This window comes from Pseudorca crassidens, chromosome 11 (genome assembly GCF_039906515.1).
Source record: "Pseudorca crassidens isolate mPseCra1 chromosome 11, mPseCra1.hap1, whole genome shotgun sequence".
Lineage (NCBI taxonomy): Eukaryota > Metazoa > Chordata > Mammalia > Artiodactyla > Delphinidae > Pseudorca > Pseudorca crassidens.
This window is the reverse complement of record NC_090306.1, coordinates 42,163,672-42,187,402: the sequence shown is the minus strand read 5'-3', so window position 1 is coordinate 42,187,402 and position 23,731 is coordinate 42,163,672. Positions and strand designations below refer to the sequence as shown.

Sequence of the window (23,731 nt, the reverse complement as noted above, 5' to 3'; positions counted from 1 at the left end):
GTACAATGACTTCAAATAGTAAGTGCTCAAATATTATTGAATAAATATTGCTATATACTTCATAGGTGCTGGGAGTAATTACTCCAATGAATTTGTTAACTTCTTGAGGAAAACCTTTTTAGACCTGAATTCCTTCTGGAAATATAAGGAGTTGGGCTAAAGAAACTCTAAGGCATTTCCAAATTGTAAACTACTGGGACAATGACAAGGTTATGTTACAACCTCTCTTATCATTTCTAGCATATTATTGGGTACGTAGTGGGAACTCAAATGTTTGCACTGAACTGACTCCAATACAGATATATTTAAGTTGAGAAGAAACACATAAATGTGTTTCTGAAGTTTCATATAAATTGCCTAAGAGTTGGACACTACTTAAAGAGAAATTTGTTATTAAGTGGATTCTGAAGGTGAATATTTTTTAATGATATTTGGAATCACTTTGTGATATAATAACTCCTTAATTTATTTTTTTAAGTTTCACATTTTTATATATCAAGGTTCCTAATAATAGGTTAAACCAGATTAGCAGCTTACAGTTATGAGGGAGCCAAATGACTTACTATTGACTAAATCAAGCTATTCTTCATAGAGGGAACTGTCCCTCTTTCTGTAATTTTACAGATTTCTCTCTCTCTCTCTCTCTCTCTGTCTCACACACACACACACACACACACACACACACCCCAACTTTCTCCCCTGTGTCTTAACTCATATTTTGAATTCAGTAAGTCTATCCTAATTTATAATGCTACTCATAAATTTTTCACTTTCCAATACTCCTTTCCACATTCCTCCCCCTTGTTTAACCACGTGCCTCACCATTTTTAAAAATAGGTATGCCTTCCACGGAGTCTGGATCATCCATAGTATCTAGACTCTTCAAGGCGTCTGTCTTGGATGGTGGCTTTTGTATGAGCATGCTGCAAGTTGAAGCTTCCTCAGCTGAGAAGCAACATTTCTAGGTCACCCTCAAGGTGGGATTCAGGGAGGGGAGTGCTCTTTATTCTCTTTCACTTTCTCTAAGGCTCTCAGTTAGCTTTCCAGGGCATTTTTCACATAAATCCAGTGACAAATTAGAGAAGTGATGACTCTTATCAACAACTATCTTACCTCCAAAAGGTTCTACTATTTTGACATAAATGAGGTAAAAGCAGAACACATAACTAGAAACTTTAAGACTGGGGTGGAAGAGAAAGCCATTTTTCTTTGGGACTCTATTTATCTTATAGGTTTTGGAGTGTCAATTCCAATGGCAACAAGGACTCCCACAGATGAACCTGGAAAGGTTGAAATAATTCACAAAGGACAGAGAAATCAACTACCAGCTCATGTGCTATAAGTCTTGTTCTCCCTCAACTCCCAATTCCTCCTTACCTGCCTGGGGCCTATCCCCACACATCAGGCCAAAATCTCACCTGATACTAGTACAAGAAAAAGACAAGACTCAGTCATAAACATTTTATCATAGTGGGGATGGAAAAACAAGGTCAGTTGACTGCTAAAGCCTGCCTCTACACTAGTAAGTCTCATATCCTGTACTGTGATTCCCTGCAAGAGAACCCATTCTGTCACTTGAGTATGATCAGGAGACACTGGTACCTGTTCTCTGAGGAGTCCTGACTAACTGGCGAGACTGAATCACACACGTGAAAAATTTCAGATGCAACTCCTCTTTATGCACGGTTGTCTCCTAGAAATAGAGACAGAGTTTAATGCAAATCAACTGATCTGTGGAATGAATAAGATGGATAAAAGTGACATGGACCAGGTATGTTCAATACTAACAGGCCTTAGGACCTGTCAGTATAAAATGTCAGCATATGAAGTGATACATATAATCTACTTTTATACATTTGACAGGGAAAGATATCCTGAACTCAGCACGCATCTTCTCCAGCAGCTGGGAATAGCTAAATGGCTGGGGGCCTCCAGCTCAGCCAAGTCTGACCTCAGACTGTGGCTGTCATCTGGGTCTAGAGTGCTTACTCAGAAGCATTTCTCCAAGACTTCTAGACAGGGCTTGGGTCCTGAGGCCCGCCAAGCTGAGGGACTTGGTAACAAGTCTAAATGAACAAACACATTTCTTCTCATTATTTTCTCTTAAAAATAAAGATTAAAGGTTAATCACTTCGGTCCCAGGAACAACAACATGGCCATTTAGTTTTTCAGAGGGCAGAAATCTGGGTTTGACCCCAGATAGCTTTCCTCACACCTCCTGGAGGAGTGTTTCAAACTCCTCCAGAGTTCTGGAAATTTCTACACGTTTCTAGAGTCCAACCTAAGCCAATCCCAAGCTGCTCCCCACCCCCTTTTCCCCAATGGCCAATCAAGCATGATGTAGTGCAAAGAGTATAGGGTTGCAAGTTAAGAAACTTGTTTACTAGGCCCAGATCTGCCATGTACTTTATAACTTTGGGAAAAGACTTCACATCTCTGAAACTCAGACTGAATGATCGCCAATAACCTCTACAAGCACTAACGTTTTGTGATTCTCAATAAAACATGAATCTAGCCTGAGTTAGATTTACCTCTCAGGTCAACATCTGTCAAGGTGGCCACAGGTTCTCGCAGATCGAGGGCCACAGCAAGAAGCTGCCATGGAAACCAGAACGTAAGCAAAAATCGCCAGAGCGGAACCAGAAGGCAGCAGGTAAGGGGGCCGAGGGAACAGAGAAAAGCGAAGGACGAAGGGCAAACTAACAGTATTCTAACAACGAGAACGAGAAAAAGCCAAAACTGAAAGAGGAACTTATAACCACAGCCTTAGATGATCCCTTGGCTTCTCAGGCCTCGCCACACTGCGCAGGCGTTGCGCGGGTCCTCGACTCTGCTCTTTGACCTCTCACCCCACCCCCTTCCTCCGCTGCCACCGAACAGCTCTTCCGGTGTTGTGGAGGCGGTTCCGGTTCGCGGCGGTTCCCGGGTTTTGCTTTCCGCGCCCGGCCGGAAACCCCTTCGCATAGCAGCCGGTTCCGGTTCGGTGAGTGGCGGCGGGAAGCTGGGGGAGGGGTGAGGATGGAGGGAGCTTGGGCCGGGAGGCAGTGCGGGCCCGGGCCCGGCAGCCTGGGCTGGGCTGGACGGAAGCGGGGACGGCTGTGGGGACGGCGCTTTTTCCTTTGCCCCGCCCCCTGGGACCACCTCCCCTCACCCCTGCTGTCTGCCGGCCGCGATCTGGCCGGTGGCCGTTAGTTAGGTTTCCCGAGGCCGTTTCTTGAGGCCTCTTTCTCCGGGGTCGAGGAGAGGCCGTCTCCCTAAGGTCACGGCCGGCCCCATCTCAGCACCCAGCCCTACGTGTGAGGAAAAGGCCGGTTGGGATTTCGGGGCTTTCCCGCCAGAGCAGGTTTTCTCTCAGGGGAAAGCTGTTTTCACCGGGAAGCTCCGCTTTTCTGTTATACCTGCTTCACCTCCCGCCTTCCTTGAGACCTGAAAGATATTTCTCGACTACTTCTGCGTGTCACGTAAACATTTCTCCAACTCTTTTTACTCTGTGGTGTCTCCCCGAGATGTCATACCGCTAGTGCCACCACCAGAGAGAAACGTCCGGACCCTCCTGCCCAGGTTATGAAAATCCCCTTAACCGCCACCGTTTGCTTACCTGGCTCATCGCCTTCTGGTAATTCCCTTCAACCGTCTCTTTCTTGGGGTCCCCTAACGTGATCTCTCTGGATATATGCCCAGTTTCTCTTGAGCTTGGTGATTTCTGTTTATCGGTGCCTCTGCAGTATTTCCACTATCTTGTTGGCAATAACTTGCTCCTTTATCACTTTCACGTCAGCCTTGTTAAGTCATTTCACCTCACGTTTGGTTCACTTATATTTGGGGTGGTGGTGATTCTTATGAAATTCATATAAGGCCTTTTATAGGCCACTAACTATTTGATTTAGGGTCCCTCTTCCAATTGGATGTTTTTGGATAGAGTAGATCGCATCATCTCCTAAATCTTTACTCTCTATAAAGATAATTTGTGTTAAGGACTCGTGTTGAAAGATAGATCACACTGAATTTGAAATTACAGTTACCGTGAAGCCTTAAGCATCTCTTTAAGCATGATCCCTTAACCTTCCAATTTAGAGTTTCCCTTTTTTCCCTCTAGTCCCATTTTGGAAGCCTCATTTGTTTTTATCTTGAGAAGCCTCGTTCACTCTTAACCTAATTCCAATTAATTATCCCAACTGCAAAGATGGTCTTCGTATCACCCATCGGATGGCAAATCTAGAGGGAGCAAACGGATTAAAAGACAGGTTTTTCTGCCTCAAGCTATGACGTAACTCTTGACTGCTGCTTCGGAAGTCTTTCCTTTTCTTTAGCTGACTCCTACACCTCCTACCAATTGCACCAGCTTTATTTTATGGCTGTAATATCTGTTGATGAATCTGGTTTCCTCCTGTGGACAGCAGCAGGGACCAGTTCTTATTCATCTTTGTATCACCAGTCCCCTGTATGTTATTGGTGCACAGTAAATGTTTGTGTATGAAAGAAAGTGAATCTTTGGTGTTTAAAGTATTAGAGTCTAATTGGAGAGATTCCTTGTAAAAATATGAAAAACAACAACAAAAGTACATAATGATATGGTACAAACTGTCTCATAAACATAATTTCCCAGAGTTCGTAGTAGGATAATTCATATGATCACTTCCACACCCTTCTCATATCATAAATTGTTCTTACTACATCTTGGTCCTGCATAAAGCTAATTGTACAATGCCTCTCCTCAATATATACTTTCAAAAAACTTCATCATAGCTCTAAACATTCACTTTTATTATCACCTCTTTGCATGTATGTAAACTTATAAATGTTTTACCATACTCATTACATTCTGTTATTGCCAGGACTTTGCCATCTTTTTTTTTCTTTCAGATTTCCTACTATCTTGTGTTCAGCTACTTACCTGACTTCATCTGAATACCTGTAACTACTTATGTTCTTTTAATAAATTAAATGAACAAAGTGAAGTAGAAAATGTGTTACTAGAATGCTCTTCTTAGAGGGAAAAAATTCTTATGCTTGAAAGAATTTGGTGGTTTCAGAGGTTCCAGGTCCAACATTTCATGTTGAATCTTGGGGTAAAATATTCCTCTCCCATTGTATTTGCAAAGTGGCAAAAAGGAAGTAGCACACTGAAGAAGCTGGATGTATTTGTATTAAAATGTAAATGTGGGGCTTTAATTCTTAAAATTATAAAAAAAATGTGGATTCCCCAGAATTAGCTAGGGATTACTTTTATCTTGCCAATGTGTATGAATCCTTGAATAAGGATATGCTAAAGGATGTGATTTTGTATTGTTTATTGAAAGAACATTTGCTTGGAAGTGAGGATGCCTGGATTTTTGTCTTCCCTTTGCCCCATCTTTGTGATTTCAGGCAAGTCACTTAACCACTCTGGACATAATCTCTAACATTCTTTGATTTGCTTGCTTCCCTCTTCACATCTATCTCAGCAATGCAAAGGAAGTTAACATGGGATTGTTCTAATGGGCACCAGGCTTTTAAATTGGCATTCTTCTTAACACAACAAAAAAGACTAGTGATGACTCCTGGCCCATGGGCCCCCAGAGCCGGGGGCGGCTGGGGGACAGGGAGAGAAGAGAGGCAAAGTGTCCTAGGGAACCTTTGGAAGTGCTGAAATGATTGGACAGTAGAAAATGAGCAAATATTTTAAAACTAAACCTGAAAAAAATGTCCCCTCACCCCTCCCCGCCCAAGCCAAACAGGTGTGTTATGAAACTTTAAATAAATATTAAAAGGGTAGGTTTGTTAAAAAAAAAAAAAAAAAAAAAGACTAGACTAGCGATGACAGTTACGGGATGACCTGAAAGAGTGAAATGTGAAAAAGCCACTGCTAGTTTATTGGTTGATAGGATTTTTTTTTTCCCTTAATGGGGGACCCAGGGAATTTGGCTTTATTAAAAAAGAAAGAAGCGGAAAGAATAATGTGTAGAACTACCAGATAGAAACCTTTTAGTAAGTTGAGCATTTGGAAATATATTTGAAGCCTAAATCTAGGGCTTAAATTCTTTGGGAAACCTCCCTGGCAAGACTAGGTAATCAGATGATTACTCTGCTTAGTCTGTACCTATGCCAGGAAAAGCTCGAGCAGCCTTCCTTTATGTGTGCACTTCGTTATTGGGGCCGTAAAGAATTCCTGTTATCATCATGCAGTTTCCTTAGATTGAAGCCCTGATAGTGCTATGTATTTGGTGAAGTGCTCAATCTTTTTAAAAATATGTGATAAGATTATGACTATATATATGTACCATCTCTAGTCTCCTCCTATTGTAAATCTGCCAAGAAGCCTGTGTCCAAGGGTACATTTATTAACCTAGTTCCATCAGTTAGGCTTTTAACTTCTTTTTCTGGGCAAATTAGATATATCGAGGAAAAAAATAATTTCATGTAGGCAAAGGGACTTTGGTTTGCAACTGTTTGAGTAATGATGGGGGAAAAAGTACTTAGTACAACTGCAAAGTGTTCCTTGATAACTTTTTGTTTGGCTGCTAAGACGTATGGAAGTGAAGTCCTAACAGGACTACCACAAGATCTGTCACTTGTTTATAAAATGATTTAGTGGGACTTCCCTAGTGGTCCAGTGGTTAAGACTTTGCCTTCCAATGCAGGGGGAACCCTGGTCAGGGAGCTAAGATCTCATGTGCCTCGAGGCCAAAAAACCAAAACATAAAACAGAAGCAATATTGTAACAAATTCAATAAAGACTTTAAAAATGGTCCAAATAAAATAAAATAAAATGGTTTCGCATGAGGTAATAGAAAGATTAATGGATTGGGAAGAATGTTTAGGCTGTAATTTCAGTGCAGTCACTAACTTTATGATCATATGCAAATTAATCTGCAAAGGGTTGGCTTTCCTAATCTGGTTTGTGCTGTAATCTGTGATTCTGTGGGTAGTCCATAATTGCTCTTTAGTATTACACAGGTTGCAGAAATGTTTGGAACTACCTCAGGCTAGTTTTAGTTCCCATTCTCTTCCCATCAACTTGCCTTACCATGTTCTATTTTTCTCCACTAAGAATACAAGTTTCACTTCTGAGTGGCTTCCTGTTGTGTGATGACATGAAAGAGATGTTTCAGAATGTAACATTTCTATTTTCTGTCTTCTTTTGTAGGACTTTGTATCTTTGCTGAAGTCAGTGATGTGAAAATACCTGACATGGGTAAGACTGACTATGAAGTAGTGTTCAATCCTTTTAGTTACTCTGATTAGATAAGCTGGAGTGAGAGAATATTTGCATCTTTGTGCTTAATAATATTTTCAATATTTGTGTCTTTGTGCTTAATAATAATTTTAAAGGAGATCTCATCCTAATTATGTAATACAGTATACCAAACAATTTTCTTTTGGTTGGGATATTGTTTATAGCAACATTTTAAAGCATTTTCTCATTCATTGTGTTGAAAAAGCTAAATACACAGTAGCAAGCATTTCTGTGTGCAAGGACTTGCTTTTTAAGTACTTAAAATACCTAATAGAGTAAGTCCCCTACACACAAACCTTCAAGTTGTGAACTTTCTTTTCAAAGATGCGAACATGCGTTTGCATGTCCAGTCACGTAAGTTAGTTCACGTGTCTGGTGTACATCGTCACGTGTGTGCATCCTCTACAAGTCCTTGAGCTTTTGTGTACTTTACTGTACAGTACTGTGTAGAGTACAGTAGTACGGTGTCTTTATTTCAAGCCCAGGATGTCTTGAAGCAAGCGTAAAGCAGCAGTAATGTAGGTGGTACTGCTAAGAAGCACCAGCCGTTTTACTGCACTGTACTACTGTACTTTTCAAGGTACTATAAGATTAAAAATGTTTTCTTTATTTTTTGTGTTTGTTTTTTATGTATTATTTGTGTGAAAAGTATTATAAACCTATTATAGTACAGTACTATATAGCCAATTGTGTTAGTTGGGTACCTAGGCTAACTTTGTTGGACTTACAAACAAATTGGACTTAATGGACGTGCCCTCGGAACGGTACTCGTTTGTATGTAGGGGACTTACTTTAGTACCTAGTAGGTACTATTATTATCTCCATTTTGTTGACAGAGAAACTGAGACACAGAGGTTAAGAAACTTGCCTAGGATCACACAGCTATAACTGGCAGAGCCAGGATTTAAACTCAGGGACTGGTTCCAGGGTCCTTGTCTTTAGTACTGTTATACTGCCCTCTATGTGATAAATAATTTGATTAAGGTAAAATTTAAATTTCATTTAGCTAGTGGCATTGAGAATTAATTGTGATTGGAACATTTTCTGCTATTCATAGTACTTTATGTCTATAACAGGGAACAGTATAAGGTCAAGACTAATAGTCAATTTAGGAATAGGTTGAAAAATCTATACAGTTCGATCTTATAATATCCCATAGGCTCCTCTTAAGTCCACATTAGTCTTCCCTCTACTGTTTTTTCCTTTTGTTTAGTCTACCTTCTTTCTCCTGGTCATTTGTTTCCCTTTTCTCTCATTGCTGATAGCAGTATAAATCCCTGAGTTCCCTTACTCTCACTTGTTCCTATTCTAACTCTTATGGTAACAAAGGTCTCAAAAATGGTAATAAAGTACAGTTCTGCCACAGTATACAGTAACTGAGCTGATATCTATTAAGAGCTATATGAATAACTTACGCTTTTTGCATAAAAAATTTTCAAGTGGATTAAATTTTAAAGCACCTTGTTGAGTTGAAACAGAGGAAATAAACCAGGGTTAAGAGTATTTGCTTTGAATGGTGAAATTTTTTCTACAGTTAAAATAAAAAAATTTTTCTTTTGGGAAAATTTCATTATTTTTAAAACTTTGAATTAAGCTCTTTTTATTCTTGTACAAGTTTTGAACTATTTAGTAGCTGATCTCGATTCCAAATTAACCAATTTCTGCACATGGGCCTGTTTTTTTGACAGTGACATTTTGAGATTTCTTGCCAAGAGTTATGAAGGAGCGGTTTTATTTGACTGTAGAGGTGTTTGGGGGAAATCATTTTTATTAGGTGAAAAGATTGGTTCATAGGAAAGTAGGTATTGAAGAATTATGTGACTTGAACTAATCCGGACTCTTTCCCCAGATGATACTGCTGATAGGATGAGGATGGATGCTGGAGAAGTAACTTTAGTGAACCACAACTCCGTATTCAAAACCCATCTCCTGTCACAAACAGGTTTTCCAGAGGACCAGCTTTCACTTTCTGACCATCAGGTTAGTAATAATTTTCTTTCCTTAATTAATTATTTTGGCTTAAGTTTTCATCTGATAGAGTTTAAATGCCACACTCAAAAGCACAAGAATATATGTAAACTTTTTACAATCAGTAATGCTAGTATTTGGAATTCTGTTTGATACGTTAAAGTTAAATAAGAGCCAGGCTATGTACAAATCCTTGGAGAATGATACCTTTTAGAAACTCTTTATTATTCCTCTGAATATTACAATTAACTAATACACAGATCAGCGTTCTTTTAAACTGGTGTCTTAAAATTGCTGAGCATTAAATGGGGGGAAACTATGAAAATATACAGTAGCTCTGAAATTTCTCTGTTCTATAAAGCTTAGTTTCTCAAGGGACCAGCAGCAGCAGCATCACCTGAGACCTTATTAGAAAAGCAGAATCTCAGGCTTTACCCCATACCTGCTGAATCAGAATCTGCAGTTTAAAAAATCTCCAAGGTTTGAGGACTGTTAATAAAGCAGTCTTTCTCAGTAGGAAGCCATTACTAATTAGGATGAGACCATTCTTTGCTGTGTGCAGAATGTTTAGCATCCTTGGGCACTAAATACCTGTAGCATCTGCCCCCAGTAATCATTTTGATAACTGAATATATATCTACACATTTCCAGGTTTGTACTGGGGTGCAGCAGCACCTCTGATTAAGAACTGTCCTGTAAAGTTATCAAGAGAATCAAAACCAGGTTGATTTTTCAGCTGCTTTGATATGTGATACACCTGGCTTTGAGAACAGGATATATTAAATACGTATTACCTTCTAATGAGCATTCTTTGAATTAAGTTGTATAACAGATATTTTGCCCATTTTTCCCCTTGAAGCCTTAATCATTTCATCATGTTTTCCTTTCTTACTAGTATGTAGCTTAATTTATTTATAATATATATAATTATAATTAATTATATTGCATTCTGAAATATGTCATAATCTTGTTTAATTATATATTTTTCCTAGTGTAAGTTTTTGTTTTATTGTAAAAAATATGGTTTAAGAAAAAACTTTTGTTTTGTTTAGATTTTACCTTCCAGGCAAGGAAATTTGGACCGATCGTATACTTGTTCTACAAGAAGTGCAGCTTATCCAAATTATTATTCAGGTATGACACATTACTTGGAGTCAAGGCATTTCTACCTTTCAGACTTCTTCCTAGCAAGTTGTTTGTGTTTACTGTCTCTAAAAGTGAAAACATTGTCAAAAGCAAAATGGTATTTTCTCCACTAAAACATCATTTTAATGAGCTCTCTGTGTATGGTTGCTATAATACTTCACTGATCTAGTCTCAACCAGATATTTTTTAAAGGGAGATTTTTTTTTTAGAATCCATTCTCCTACTTGTCTATTATGCCCTTGTTAAAAGCAATACAGCTTTGTTTTTGGCTTTTGGTTTTTTTTTTTTTAGATATGTGTATGTGGTGTAAAGGTTACTTATACTGATTTGAAGCACAGAGCTAGCCTATTTGTATTCTGCTCGAAATCATAAATACTGAAAATTTATTTCTACCCAAGCTTGTCCCTCCATTAGGGCAGGAAATGTTAACTACATGTTTCTGTCTAGCACCTGCCACAGCCATGCTTGCATATTCAAGGGCTTGCCTTTTCAACTTGTGATTCATGACAGAAGTCAGCATTCTCTAGGCTTTTCCTAGCCCCTGGCCTGCCTGACTTTTCATCTGCCCCCTTTCTAAGGTTTGGATTTCCAATGATCTGGCTCTGTCTTGGGGAAACTTGAGAGTTTTTTATTGGTTAGTCTCCTGGCAGTATGACCCAGGAAGATTATAGTGGTCTTCCAAAGTCTTTTCACTCCTCATGCTTTAATCTCCTCACCTAACCCAAGTATGGGAATATTAGCCATACCATTGAACCTGTTTCAATGGGATTTTTATAAGGATAAGTTGAGATAATAAATATGAAATGCAAATAATAATTATTGTTGTTATTTGGCTTCCTCAGGATTCTTTGTCAGCAAGATGAGATCTCCTCCCCTAAAAAGACGTTAGTATGATGCTCTTTTAGATTTATATTATATTTAAATATCATTTAGGTGGGTGGTACTTTACCCTGGGCACTGGATTTCCTCTTCTGGGGTGGGAAATGGTGTCCACATAGTATGTGCATAATTGTATAGAAAAATCAGTTAATTTTTTCAGAAAGTTAACTCTGCCATCATTATTGTTGAAAAGGCGTTTCTGATGAGCAGAGAGCCTGAAATATGGCTTGATAGCTTATTAGTATTGATCATAGGGGAAGGACAGTTGAGTGGAAAATATTTTCATTTGAACTCAGGCTGTGTTTGCTTGTAATTTTGTATGCTGATTTACCATTGGACAGAATATTTGGTTTTTGTTTAAAGTAATTGCTTAATAGTAAACAATCATATATAGAAAATTATAATCAAGGTCTCCTGGCTAACTCAACTCTTACTTAACCCTGTGGTCTTCTCTGTTTTTTTATCTGAGTATATATCTATGTACACATTGTATGATTCGAAATATGATTATTTTTTGCCCAATATATATTTTTTGAATTTTCTATCTGCTTACCTGTTATTCTTCTTATTTACCTTTTTCTGTTGATTTCTCATAATCCATGGAATTTATATGCACATTCACAATCCTTTATGTGCAATTCCAAAATCCAAAAAGCTCTGAAAACCAAAGAATATTTTCATAATTTATTTGACATCAAAACCTGACCTGAGCTCAATTCATTACTTGGCAAAAGCTACACGAACTGACATTTAACTGACATTTAAATGTTTTGTCTTTTATTTATCTCTGTAAATATGAATATTTACACATTTTACTGTAGACATATCAGTATGTTTGATAACAGGGTGCTGCTTCAGGTTATACTTAGAAGTGCTACATAGTATATACCAGGTTATCTTTGTAAAATCACCAAAATTTTTAATGTAGAAACACAACTGGATCCAGGGGCCTGTGATTTAGGATAATGGGCCTGTGTCTTCATTTCCTTCATTTTGTCTATGGTTTAGGTCCCATTCACCCTCTCCATTTTCAGCTATTATAAATAACATGACTTAAAATAATTTGTTTTAGCTTTTTTCTTTTAAATTTCAGTGGACCCTTGATACTCACAAAGGATATTTCTGAGATCATCTCAGGTCCCTATATTTTTGACTGTGGTGGTATTTAACCAGAGTGCTGGCTTTCTACTCAGTTACATGATTCTTGAGGGTTATATTTTTTCTGTTTGTCCTCATGCCACAATTTGATCCCTATATCAAAATCTTATGCCAGAGTTTTTATCTCTCACTTGAAGTCCATTTTTTTAGGAAAAGAAAAAAATTCATAACAGTTACTTTATACATGGTGATGACTAGAGAATACCAACTGCAAATAATAAAACCATATTGAAATGGGGTTGTTGAGCTATTAGATTCATTCTCTAAAATACACCTGAAGCAGAGGATTCAGATTTATGCCTCTGCCAAGTTTAGCCCCTGACCAAGCAAGCTTAGGACATGCCACAGACCTTTTAGGTTGCTCACGGACAATCAGAACTTTCAATCTGTGAATGCCAAGGGTCTGTATACTTTTTTCTTATAATAAAGACTTTAATTCAGATCTTTTTACTGTGTACTTTTTTAACTTTGTTCCTTTGCCACACCCATTCTTGTTCATTACAAGTCCTGCAGAATATTGTCTCTTATCTCCTATTCTTTTCCAATAATTTCCACATTGATTTCTGTGGTCAGTCACCTTGAGACTTACCTCTTGATTGGACTAGATGTGGGTCCCCAGTTTACCTGCCTCAGCCTCCTCATTCTGACTGTACTGGTCTTTGTCTCCCCTCCTACCTTAGTGTCCTCTCCTCCACTAAGATGAAAACAAACACAGGAAAAACTCAAACTTCAGAACCTAGAGTCTGGAGCTTCCCATTTATACTTTACTAGATCTGCCTCTCTGTATCAAGCTTTTTAAATATTTGCTTCTTAATCTCAAGATTAGACTGTTAAAAACATTTTTTTTTAATTTAGAAAGCAGAGAAAATGCAACATTATCACTTTAATAACTTAGTGCTGGCCAGACTTGAAGACCTCTTGATTTTATTAAGGGCACAATTGAAAAGAAAATTAAAACATTTTAAACCTTAAAGAAAAGTAGCTTAAGATGAAAAAAAATGATTTTGCTCAAGCTTAGAATCATTGTCAATGTCTTATCTTTGGAAAACATGTTAAATTAGGTTGCCAAATAGGCATTTAGTAGGTAAGATGAGTTAAAGCATCCTGTATTCATAATAACTAAATAAATCTGAAAGTTTACAGGAGCAACTGATGGTTACTTTCATACTAAGTGATTGCCTGACACACTTTTTTTTAAATATAAAATTTCGTTCTGTCCATAAAATTACTACCTGTCATTGTAGAAAATTTGTAGAGAAAAGTAGAAAAAATCCCCATCATTCTATCATTGGAACACAACCAAAGTTAAAATTTTGGTGTATTTCCCTATAGTTCTATGTGTGTGTATGTACACATAAGTAATCTTATTTGTGACATTTGCAATCTGACTTCTTAATGATGACAGAATACTGGGATAAACTGTCAACTAAAAAAGAATGAGTGCAGCCTCCTGTTGGTCCCTTTCTAGCTTTGCTTGATCCCATCAGCAGTAGAGCACTGTTCAGTGATTTCATTGAGTGGGGATGGAACCACCTTATTCTGGTGAAACAGATTGCCTGATCCTGTGCTTTTCCCTTGAATTTTAGAGCCCAAACCTCTGTCAGATGCCATTGAGGGGGCTACTCTGGTTTATCCTTGGTCTCAAATTTGCATTTTTTGGTAGACTTATTCCTCAAGTAGACATCTCTAGTTAGATCATTCCCTAATCAAATTTTAACAAAAAAAAAAGTATGAGAGAGGAAGATTTCTACTGTTATTACTTTGCTTAAAGATAATGATTTTCTGGTCCTTTAATGAAACTCATTTTCATTAGCCTCACGTCTCTTATTTTTACAGTAATAGTAATAGATGTCAAGCATAGTTGTTGATTACAAAGGGAAAATGTTGTAATTCATTTTGAAAGTAAATTAGGTCATCCACTGGTGCATCAACTGGTACTAATACCACCCCTGACTGCTGCTTTTTCTCCATCTTATTTAGCCTAAATTCTGATAATCCTGATCAGCTTTAAAAAAAAATTCCAATACAATACAAAACTGATACTTTTGTCAGCTGCCAAACTTTTTGGATAGAGTATCAAAAGCTACGTTAAATAGTTTAAATAACATAAGTACATAATATTGTGCAAAGTTCCATAATAATATGCTTTGAAAGAGGATCCTCAAAGTGATGTTGGCATTAGACAAAAATTCAGGGAGTAGAGAGTTAAATTTTTGTCTTTCTACTGGTGCTCCTCAGTTACATAGCCTAACATCTGAAGTTATTTTGAAGGTGTTGTTTTAAATTGTCCCATCCTGCTGATGGAGAGAGGAGGCTATAAAAATTATTCTACTCCTAGCTGAAACTTACAAATTTACACCCAGTTTGTAAGCCACAAGTCAGAAAATTCAAATAATAATTAAACCTCGCTTAGTCTGATTGCAATAGCAAGCATCCGAGTATTGATATGTCTGATGATTATAACATTAAGTGACTGAAGGTTATCATACCAGAACCAAATGCATAATGACGGGTCATTCCTGCCATAAGCCGGCCAGAATAAGCAGCAATTAGGTTATCTCTGCTCTTAGACAGAGCCCCTGAGTCGTGAACACGGTAATTAAAACAAGAAAGTGACACCAGCTGCTTATTAAGCAATAACTGTTGTTCATTTGAATTACAATTCTCCTTGGCCCTCCACCTGCTTTCTTACTGGTCTGGCCTACCTTCTTTCAGGCCCAGGCCTGGGAGTGCTTGCAAGATATAGTTGGGGTAAAATGTTGACTTTTGGTGGACACCACGGAGTCACATTGATGCAGATAAGGCACATGGCTGTGGCAGGATTCAGCTCCTTCATCAATTTTCAGGTTAGTATGGCTGAATCAATTATAGTTTGTAGAAGTTCCCTTACTGCAGACTTTACTGGCAGTTGACACCGGGATCTTTCTTCCATTAGAGACATGGTGATATGCCACATTACTTTGGAATACAATGTTGGACATGGTTGCAGTCATATGGAGAACCAGTATAGGTATTTGTTTAATTTATTCAAACTTTTATTCTTCTAGACAACCCTTCCTCAGACAGTTTTCTTGGCTCAGGAGACCTAAGAACCTTTGGCCAGAGTGCAAATGGCCAGTGGAGAAATTCCACTCCAGCATCAGGTTCAACTTTACAAAAATCAAGAAACAGCCGAAGTCTTTACCTCGAAACCCGAAAGACCTCAAGGTAAGTATTCTGGCTGCTCAGTTCACAAGCTCTTCCTCCAGTATAAGGGAAAATGGCTATAAGATAGTTGTTACATTGGCATTTTTAAAAAGTAACAAACACCACTTTTGAACTTTAAACCATAGAGATACGGACAAATTCATTTTGAACTTTCAACTTTTAATTTATCTTGTGCTGGATTTTGGTGACAGCCAAATCTTATAATTAGAGGGAGAGAATTTTTAGGGAAATCTTGGTGGATATGAGTGTATTGGGACCCTTCAGAATCAATATGGCTATTTTGAACCTTAAAGTGAAAATTGATCAATTTCTGCAACTTCGGTAGCAAAGAAACCAGCACATTTTGTAGGCTCTCGTGTGAGCGGAGACCTGACTTAAACCAAAGCAACCTTACACCTTAGTCAACTACTTCTATTGTAAAATTAGACTCATAAAGAACTTGATCATATTTAGCCTAACTTATAAGCCTTGCTTATTCCCTCACCAAACTTCTACTGATTATTAAAGGCAGATGAGGTTTGGCTTAGAAACTTTTCCCTCAAGTACTTTATTATATTAGTAAATATTTCTTTTTTAATATGGTATTTATGACTTCTTAAATATTACTCTGGTGATGGTTTTAGGCATGTGGGATGATTCAATTTCCTGCTTAGTCAAAGCTAAGCTTTCTGGTGCTGATTAAAACCAACAAGATGGTTTTTATTTTATTTTATGATTATCAGCACATGGACTCTGGAAACATGTGTGAGTACTCCCAGGGATTGTCTTCCCCACTTCTTAATATTTTTAAAAATTACATAAGAATTCATTAACACAGTCACATTGTAAAAGTTAAAACATTGCCAATAAAGCCAAAGATCCCTTGACCACTACTCACAATCTTACTCCCTTCCCCTTCATGTGTTTCCTTCCAGATCTTTTCTTATGCTTGTTTCTTTTCACTTTCTCTTGCTTAGATACAGAATGATATATATGCTGTGTAATACTATAAAATGTATAATATGTTATCTTCATTAAAGATATTCTGTATGCATCATTTGGCAAGTTGCTTTTTTTCCTCAATAATGCCATGCTGTTATTTTTTTAACTAATGTTATTACAGAAACAGTGCGCATGCTTTGTACAAAATCAGAAAATGCAGATAAGCACAAATAAACAATAAAAACATCATATTCCCACCAGTCAGAGGTCACCTTTGTAATGTCTTAGTACATATCCTTCCAGATATTTTTCTGTTTGCACACAATTTTTTCCAAAAATGAGTTCATATTGTGCATACTCTTTTGTAATCTTTTTCAGTCAGTCATCTTCCCTTTTTCATTCAGTAAATTTTATCTTATACACTGAATAAGTTATATTTAAGTTTTCCTAGTTGACCCCAAAGTATCCTTTACAGCTAGTTTGTCCAAAGCAGTATACAGTTTAAAATCGCATCTGGTATTTATCACCCTTAAGTCTCTTACAATCTTGAACAGCAGCCCCTTTTTTTAATGACATGACTTTTTTCTGCATAATGTTCCACCTTTTGGATTTGACAAGTTGCTTTCCCATAGTATGATTTTGTCCTCTATCCTCTGTATATTTTATAAACTAGATTTTTGACTTTAATAAAAGCTGATGCTGTGTTACATCATATTAGAAAACCTACAGTCCTATCATTAGTGATGCTGGATTGACCTCTAGATTAGAGTGATAGCGCTCTGGTCCTTAATTGTACAGTTAGGTTTTCTTCCCCCTTGTGACTAGAATGTAATCTAAATGATGTTACTTTTATGAACAACCAGTTTCACATCAGCCTAGGAGTTATTAATATCAGTTGATAATCCTTAGCTGATAGTAATTTTTTAATTGAGGTATAATTGACATATAACATTATATTAGTTTCGGGTATGCAGCATAATGATGAAATATTTGTATATTGATCACCACAATAAGTTTAGTTAACATCTATCACCATACATGGTTACAAAAATTTTTTTTCTTGTGATGAGAACTTTTAAGATCTACTTTCTCAGTAACTTTCAAATATGAAATACGGTATTGTTAACTATAGTCACCATGCTGTACATTACATCCCCATGACTTACTTGTTTTATCACTGGAAGTTTGTACCTTTTGACTTCCTTTGACCTGATAATAATTTTAGTAGTTAATGAAGTAGTATTTTTCTAATTTTATCATTTCTTTTACACTAATTAATTGGCACTCTGCTATAAGGGAGAGCTTTTTACCTCATTAGTTAGGGCTGTTTGGTCACCCTGAAATAGTTTTCCTACTGGGAAGGCAGGGTATGTGATTAGATCTTTCTTCTGCATTACCGGTTTTCAAAGTAAGTTTTTTTTTTTTAATCGCCACTTGATGTGGTTCAAATGAATTTTTCTGTTCTTTTTTCAGTGTCATGGATTCAGTGTGTTTTAATCCACTACTACAATCATTATTCTTTGAATGCTTACATTCTCACAACTTCGGCTAGTGGAAGTTCCTTCAGGCTTATGTCTGTGTCTGACTCAACCTCGTTAGTTGTTGGTAGCACCCTTGCTTTCTGGCATCGCAAATTCCCTCTTACTGTTTCTTTAGGAAGAAGAATCTTTTGCATTAAACACACACACACACTCTAGGAAAAATAAATACAAAAGACATTGTGGGGAATTCATTATATCTTTACCAAGCAAATTATATTGCCCTTGCCATTTTTTCCTAGCCACATCTACCCATCCTAAGAAAAGAACCGTGTTTCTGAAATTCCAAGTTCTTGCTCCTTTCCCCACTCTAACACACATAGGAAACATTAGAGATTGAAGAGTCAGAGGGAGTAGATGTACTTTTTAATTTTCTTTAGACCTAGTCTGATTTCATTTGGATCAGACCACATGTACTGATTTAAAGAGTTCATTTCAATAAGTTCAGCTTAGTCAGCTATGTACTTTACTCTTCAGCCTCAGCAGAAAGAAAGAAAATTAATTATATTGAGCACAAGTACCTGTGCTGGGTAATGATATTTGAAAAAGAGCACATAGAAAAAACCTTTAAATTATTAACCTAACCTTAGAGATAAAATTGGATTTTGAGTCCACAGAAATATTTTTCTTGCCAATTTTTCCCATTATTTGAGGCACATATGGTATAAAGAAAGAAAGCAAAATTCTCCTTCAGAAGAGGTAGATAGTGAGGGCAGGAGGAGCAGTCACAGCCATACAGCCTCATAAAAAGCCTTCTATTTTTTTTTAATGGAGGATGGGAGCCCTCTGTTGGTCTTTTAGGAAACTTAAATTCAATTGAAAAACAGTTGAGAAGCTTCAGCTTTATCCACCTTTGCATATTTAATCTTAAAGTAATTCCCTCCAAAAGGCTGGGAGAGGGGACTGGAGGGAGTAAATAGAAAGTGTGTGCATATTAGCACACCTAGAACCCAGATGCATACCTAGAACCCAGGTTTTCTGAAGAAGTCTAATCTGATAGGCTTTTTGTCATACCACACAGGTCTATGGTTCCTGACCAAAGGAACTTATAGATGGCGAAGCTAAGAAATACAACTTTAGGTGTTTGATAATTACATAGTTTGGCAGTTTAAGACCTCCTAAGTGGCAGAACCTAATGCAGCAACTCATGTATCATTTCTTGTGTATTTCCCTCACAGGGTACATCTGTCATTCTGCTAATTTTTTGTTTTTGTTATTTCTTAAAAGTGAAAATAATCACCTGGTTAGACTTTTACTTACTGTTCTTGTCTTTTACAAACTTTTTTTTTTTTTTAGTGGATTATCAAACAGTTTTACAGGAAAGTCAAACCATCACTGTCATGTGTCTGCATATGAAAAATCTTTTCCTATTAAGCCTGTTCCAAGTCCATCTTGGAGTGGTTCATGTCGTCGAAATCTTTTGAGCCCCAAGAAAACTCAGAGGCGACACATTAGTACAGCAGAAGAGGTAAGAAAAACCTGCAACAAAAGCTACTAAAAGTTAGACTCTCCCTACATTCAGCCATGTGTTCCCTCTGACTTAGATGTTTATTAACCATTCCATTAATCCTTTCTGTGTCTTTTTCTTTCTTAATTGCTCTTTTTGAGTGCCAGCATCTCTTCTAAAGAAAGTAAGGAGATATTTTAGCAGGACTTCCGTATTTTTCTTACCATCTTCTATTCCTGTTGGACAGCACACTTAATCTTCAGTATTGTCTGAGTGGCTTCTCATACATCAAACTATCTCTGTTCTCTTTTGGACCCTTATTAAAGCTCTAGTTTCATGTGGCAAAGCTGTTAACCTTGCTGGATTTGATACCTGCCCTTCTTACTAGGATAATTTTTCCTCAATATAAAAGAAAAATCAAGAAGCCAGCTAAATAATTTACATCCTTTCATTTGAGTAAGATCTTTGAGATCATAAACTTTCTCCACAAGAAAGATGTTGTGTTGACACTATGTTATATTCATTCAGTAAACTTAGGAAAAAATCAATTCCTTATATATAACATATAATTTATACAATAAGGAGATGTGCTTACACCTGTTCAATTAAATATTTATTGTGCATCTAGTCAGCTTTGGACTGGTTGCTGTGGAGATACAAATGAATAATAATGACCTCATACTTATATAGCATTAGAGTTTCCAGTGTGCTTTCCACATGTATTATTGTTTTGAATTCTTTTAACCTTGTGAAATAGGTAGAGATGAGGTAATAACCACATTTTACAAAGTTGAAAAGTAAAGGTCAGAGGTCACACAACTAATAAATGGCCAGCCTGCAGCCCAGTTCTTCTACAGGAGTCTAGAAGGTATGCTTTCTGTTATACAGCATGGTTATGTGGTTCCTGTCCATTGGCGCTTACAGACCGTGGAGTCAAGAATATAGCATTATGTGCTAAATAATAATGTAATTTGGCGGTGAAGATCTCTTAGGTGGCAAAACTTGATTATTTGTTACATAGTTAGTTTAAAATTCTGTATATTTTTTGGTTTTAAATTTGTATTGAATCTAAAATATTCAAGCAGAGCATGACAGAGCTAGTAAATCATAATTATCAGGGGGAAGGATAGACAAGAAACTGGCACCAGTTGCATTTGGTGATAAGAGCTGAGCAACAGTTATGAAAGGGCGATTTATTTTTCACTGTACCTTTTGAAACATTGAATTTAGTACGATCTGTGTATCAGTTATTACATACATAAATAATTCTTTTTTAGTTACTGGAGCTGTGGGGGTTGTGCTTGTGCTAGAGTGCAGGCAGCCAGCAGGGTACCGAGAGACTTGTGGGGACCAAGACGGTAACAGCATGGCAGCTGGTACAGGCCTCCCAAACCTGTCCCTGCCCCGTGTGGCTGCTGCTCGCATCACCAGTGCCCTTTAGAATGTGTTCATTGTAAGCCCCCCATTCACGCACTAGCCAGCCAGTCCTTGGGACCACTCAGCCCCTCCTCCTTTCACCTCCACTTCCAGCCTGAAGACTTGGGCTGACGCAATACTTTAATCCTTCCAATCCACCTTCCAGGCCACAGGCTGGGTCAAGGGAGGACATGAAGCTGGTTCATCTTTCCTTCTGCAGTGTCAAAAAGATGCCAAGGATTGAACCTGTCCTGTGGAACAAGAGATGCAGGGAATTTTGCCTCAGTTGTTTTTAGGTCTATAATCTGCTGTGAAAAGCAAGTCACCTGTAGTGTAGAAATAAGGAGTAACCCGTGTTATATGCACGAGACGAAATATTGGACCAAACTTTATTAAATGAAACTCTCAACAGATTATTTAGATATTTAGTCTTGGGTATTACAGATAATCCAGATTAAAATGTTACTTTTCCCCCTGGACTAAAATATTGATGGGAGCTTATAAGCGGGAGGAAAAGTTATTTTCCATGGAAATATTGGGATCTCCAAGAGACATCTGTTGCTTATGTTAAAGAAGGAGAATTGTGTATGAATCTTACTTCTGGAGTTGTCTAACACCTTCAGGAATATGAAGCTATCTGCGGAATTAACATGTCACCACTGTGCTGTTCAGTCTTACAAAGGGTTTGAAGATAATACATGAGGAAGAAGAATTTGGAAATATGCAGGTGGTGGCTGTACCACCACTTGGCTGATGGCTGGTTCAAGGGCAATATTAAAGAACGATACTATCCAATAGGGCAGGGGTCCCCAACACCCTGGCCACAGACTGGTACTGGTCCCTGGCCTGTTGGGAACTGGGCTGCACAGCAGGAGGTGAGTGGCCCGTGGGCGGTGAGCAAGTGAAGCTTCATCTGTATTTACAGCCACTCCCCATCGCTCACATTACCGCCTGAGCTCCGCCTCCTGTCAGATCAGCGGTGGCATTAGATTCTCAGAGGAGCTCGAACCCTACCGTGAGCTGCGCATGTGAGGGATCTAGTCTGCGTGCTCCTTATGAGAATCTAATGCCTGATGATCTGAGGTGGAGCTGAGGCAGTGACACTAGCGCTGGGGAGCGGCTGCAAATACAGATTATCGTTAGCAGAGAGGTTTGACTGAACAGAGACCATAATAAATCAATTGCTTGCAGACTCACAAAACCCTATCAGTGAGTGGCAAGTGAAAACAAGCTCAGGGCTCCCACTGATTCTGTATTATGGTGACTTGTATAATTATTTCATTATATATTGCAGTGTAATAACAATAGAAATAAAGTGCATAATAAATGTAATGCACTTGAATCATCCCGAAACCATCCCCAACCCCCACCCCCCACCCCCGTTCCAAGGAAAAATTGTCTTCCACGAAACCGGTCCCTGTTGCCAAAAAAGGTTGCGGACCACTGCAGTAGGGTTACTACCAGCCACGTGCACTATTTAAGTTAATTCAAATTAAATAAAAGTGTAGTTTCTCAGTCACACTAGCCACATTTCAAGTATTCATTAGCCATATGTGGCTAGTGGCTACCATATTGGACAGTACAAACAGAGATCATTTCCATTATCACAGAAGGTTCTCTTAGCACTGTTAGAGAAGATGAGAGTTTCTGTTTAGGAAAGAAAAAAATATTAGGGACAATAGAAATGTTAAATAGTAAAAACACAAGTAGTTTCTTTTCAATTATATGTTGCTTCCAGACATGCTTCTCTGCTACATATTGAGCAGCATTTTAAAATGTTAGACTGCCTTATAGATGTCACTGATGGTTTTCTTCTTTTTTTTGTAAGAAAAACATACTTTACTAATTGTCCTTATACTTACTAAACTTCCTTTGGTCCTCTATTAGGTTTGAAACATAACGTTAGCCAACTTCCTTTAACATTTTATCCAATTATAGCTTCCTTTCCTCTCAATTTCCTAATTTGCTTTCTCAGTAGAAAATAGTTTAATGTTATGTACATAGAAAGAATTTTTTTTTTTACATTATAGTACCAGATGCTCCAAAAAAGGATTATGTTTGAAGTTTCAGGTGACTTACCTCCTTGCATCTTGCATTTGCTTTTGGTAAAGCCAAATCTTATGTGTTCTTTTTTTTTATAATTTCAGTTTTTCCTCTTTTTAAAATTCTTTTTTTTTTTTAAACCCCACATTTGTTTATTTATTTATTTTTTTGGCTGTCTTGGGTCTTCTTCGTTTCTCCGTGCAAGGGCTTTCTCTAGTTGTGGCAAGCGGGGGCCACTCTTCATCGCGGTGTGCGGGCCTCTCACTATCGCGGCATCTCTTGTTGCGGAGCACAGGCTCCAGACGCACAGGCTCAGTAGTTGTGGCTCACGGGCCTAGTTGCTCTGCGGCATGTGGGATCTTCCCAGACCAGGGCTCAAACCCGTGTCCCCTGCATTAGCAGGCAGATTCTCAACCACTGCGCCACCAGGGAAGCCCTGTTATGTGTTATTTTGAGAGTTGCTTAGACTGTTCTTTCTTTGTCCGAAATGGTTCTGAATAAAATGTAATATACCCAGTGTTTTATTGTTTAATGAAGCCCCAAAAAGAAAAGTGCCTTGCATCATTTAAAAAAAAACATAAATTCTTGTAACTTCCAAATAAACATGTAGAACAGTGAAAACTTCTTAACCTTTTTTCTGTAATTTCTTTTTTTTTCTTTTTGCGGTACACTGGCCTCTCACTGTTGCGGCCTCTCCCACTGTGGAGCACAGGCTCCGGACATACAGGCTCAGCGGCCATGGCTCATGGGCCCAGCCACTCCACAGCATGTGGGATCTTCCCGGACCGGGGC

The 23,731-nt window shown here is 37.9% G+C and overlaps 1 protein-coding gene across 5 annotated transcripts in view; it reads left to right on the top strand.

The window, feature by feature from the left end:
• The first annotated feature begins 2,356 nt into the window (after positions 1-2,356).
• Positions 2,357-23,731, top strand: part of SENP1 (SUMO specific peptidase 1) — a 59,872-nt gene continuing 38,497 nt past the window's right edge. Inside the window, exons 1-8 of one of the 5 annotated variants that reach the window (XM_067696333.1) lie at positions 2,885-2,983; positions 3,507-3,616; positions 7,127-7,174; positions 9,066-9,196; positions 10,237-10,318; positions 11,173-11,214; positions 15,415-15,574; positions 19,330-19,501. In XM_067696333.1, the coding sequence (XP_067552434.1) occupies positions 3,565-3,616; positions 7,127-7,174; positions 9,066-9,196; positions 10,237-10,318; positions 11,173-11,214; positions 15,415-15,574; positions 19,330-19,501 (687 nt within the window). In that variant the 5' untranslated portion in view covers positions 2,885-2,983; positions 3,507-3,564. The other 4 variants (XM_067696335.1, XM_067696338.1, XM_067696337.1 and 1 more) reach the window with 4 other exon arrangements.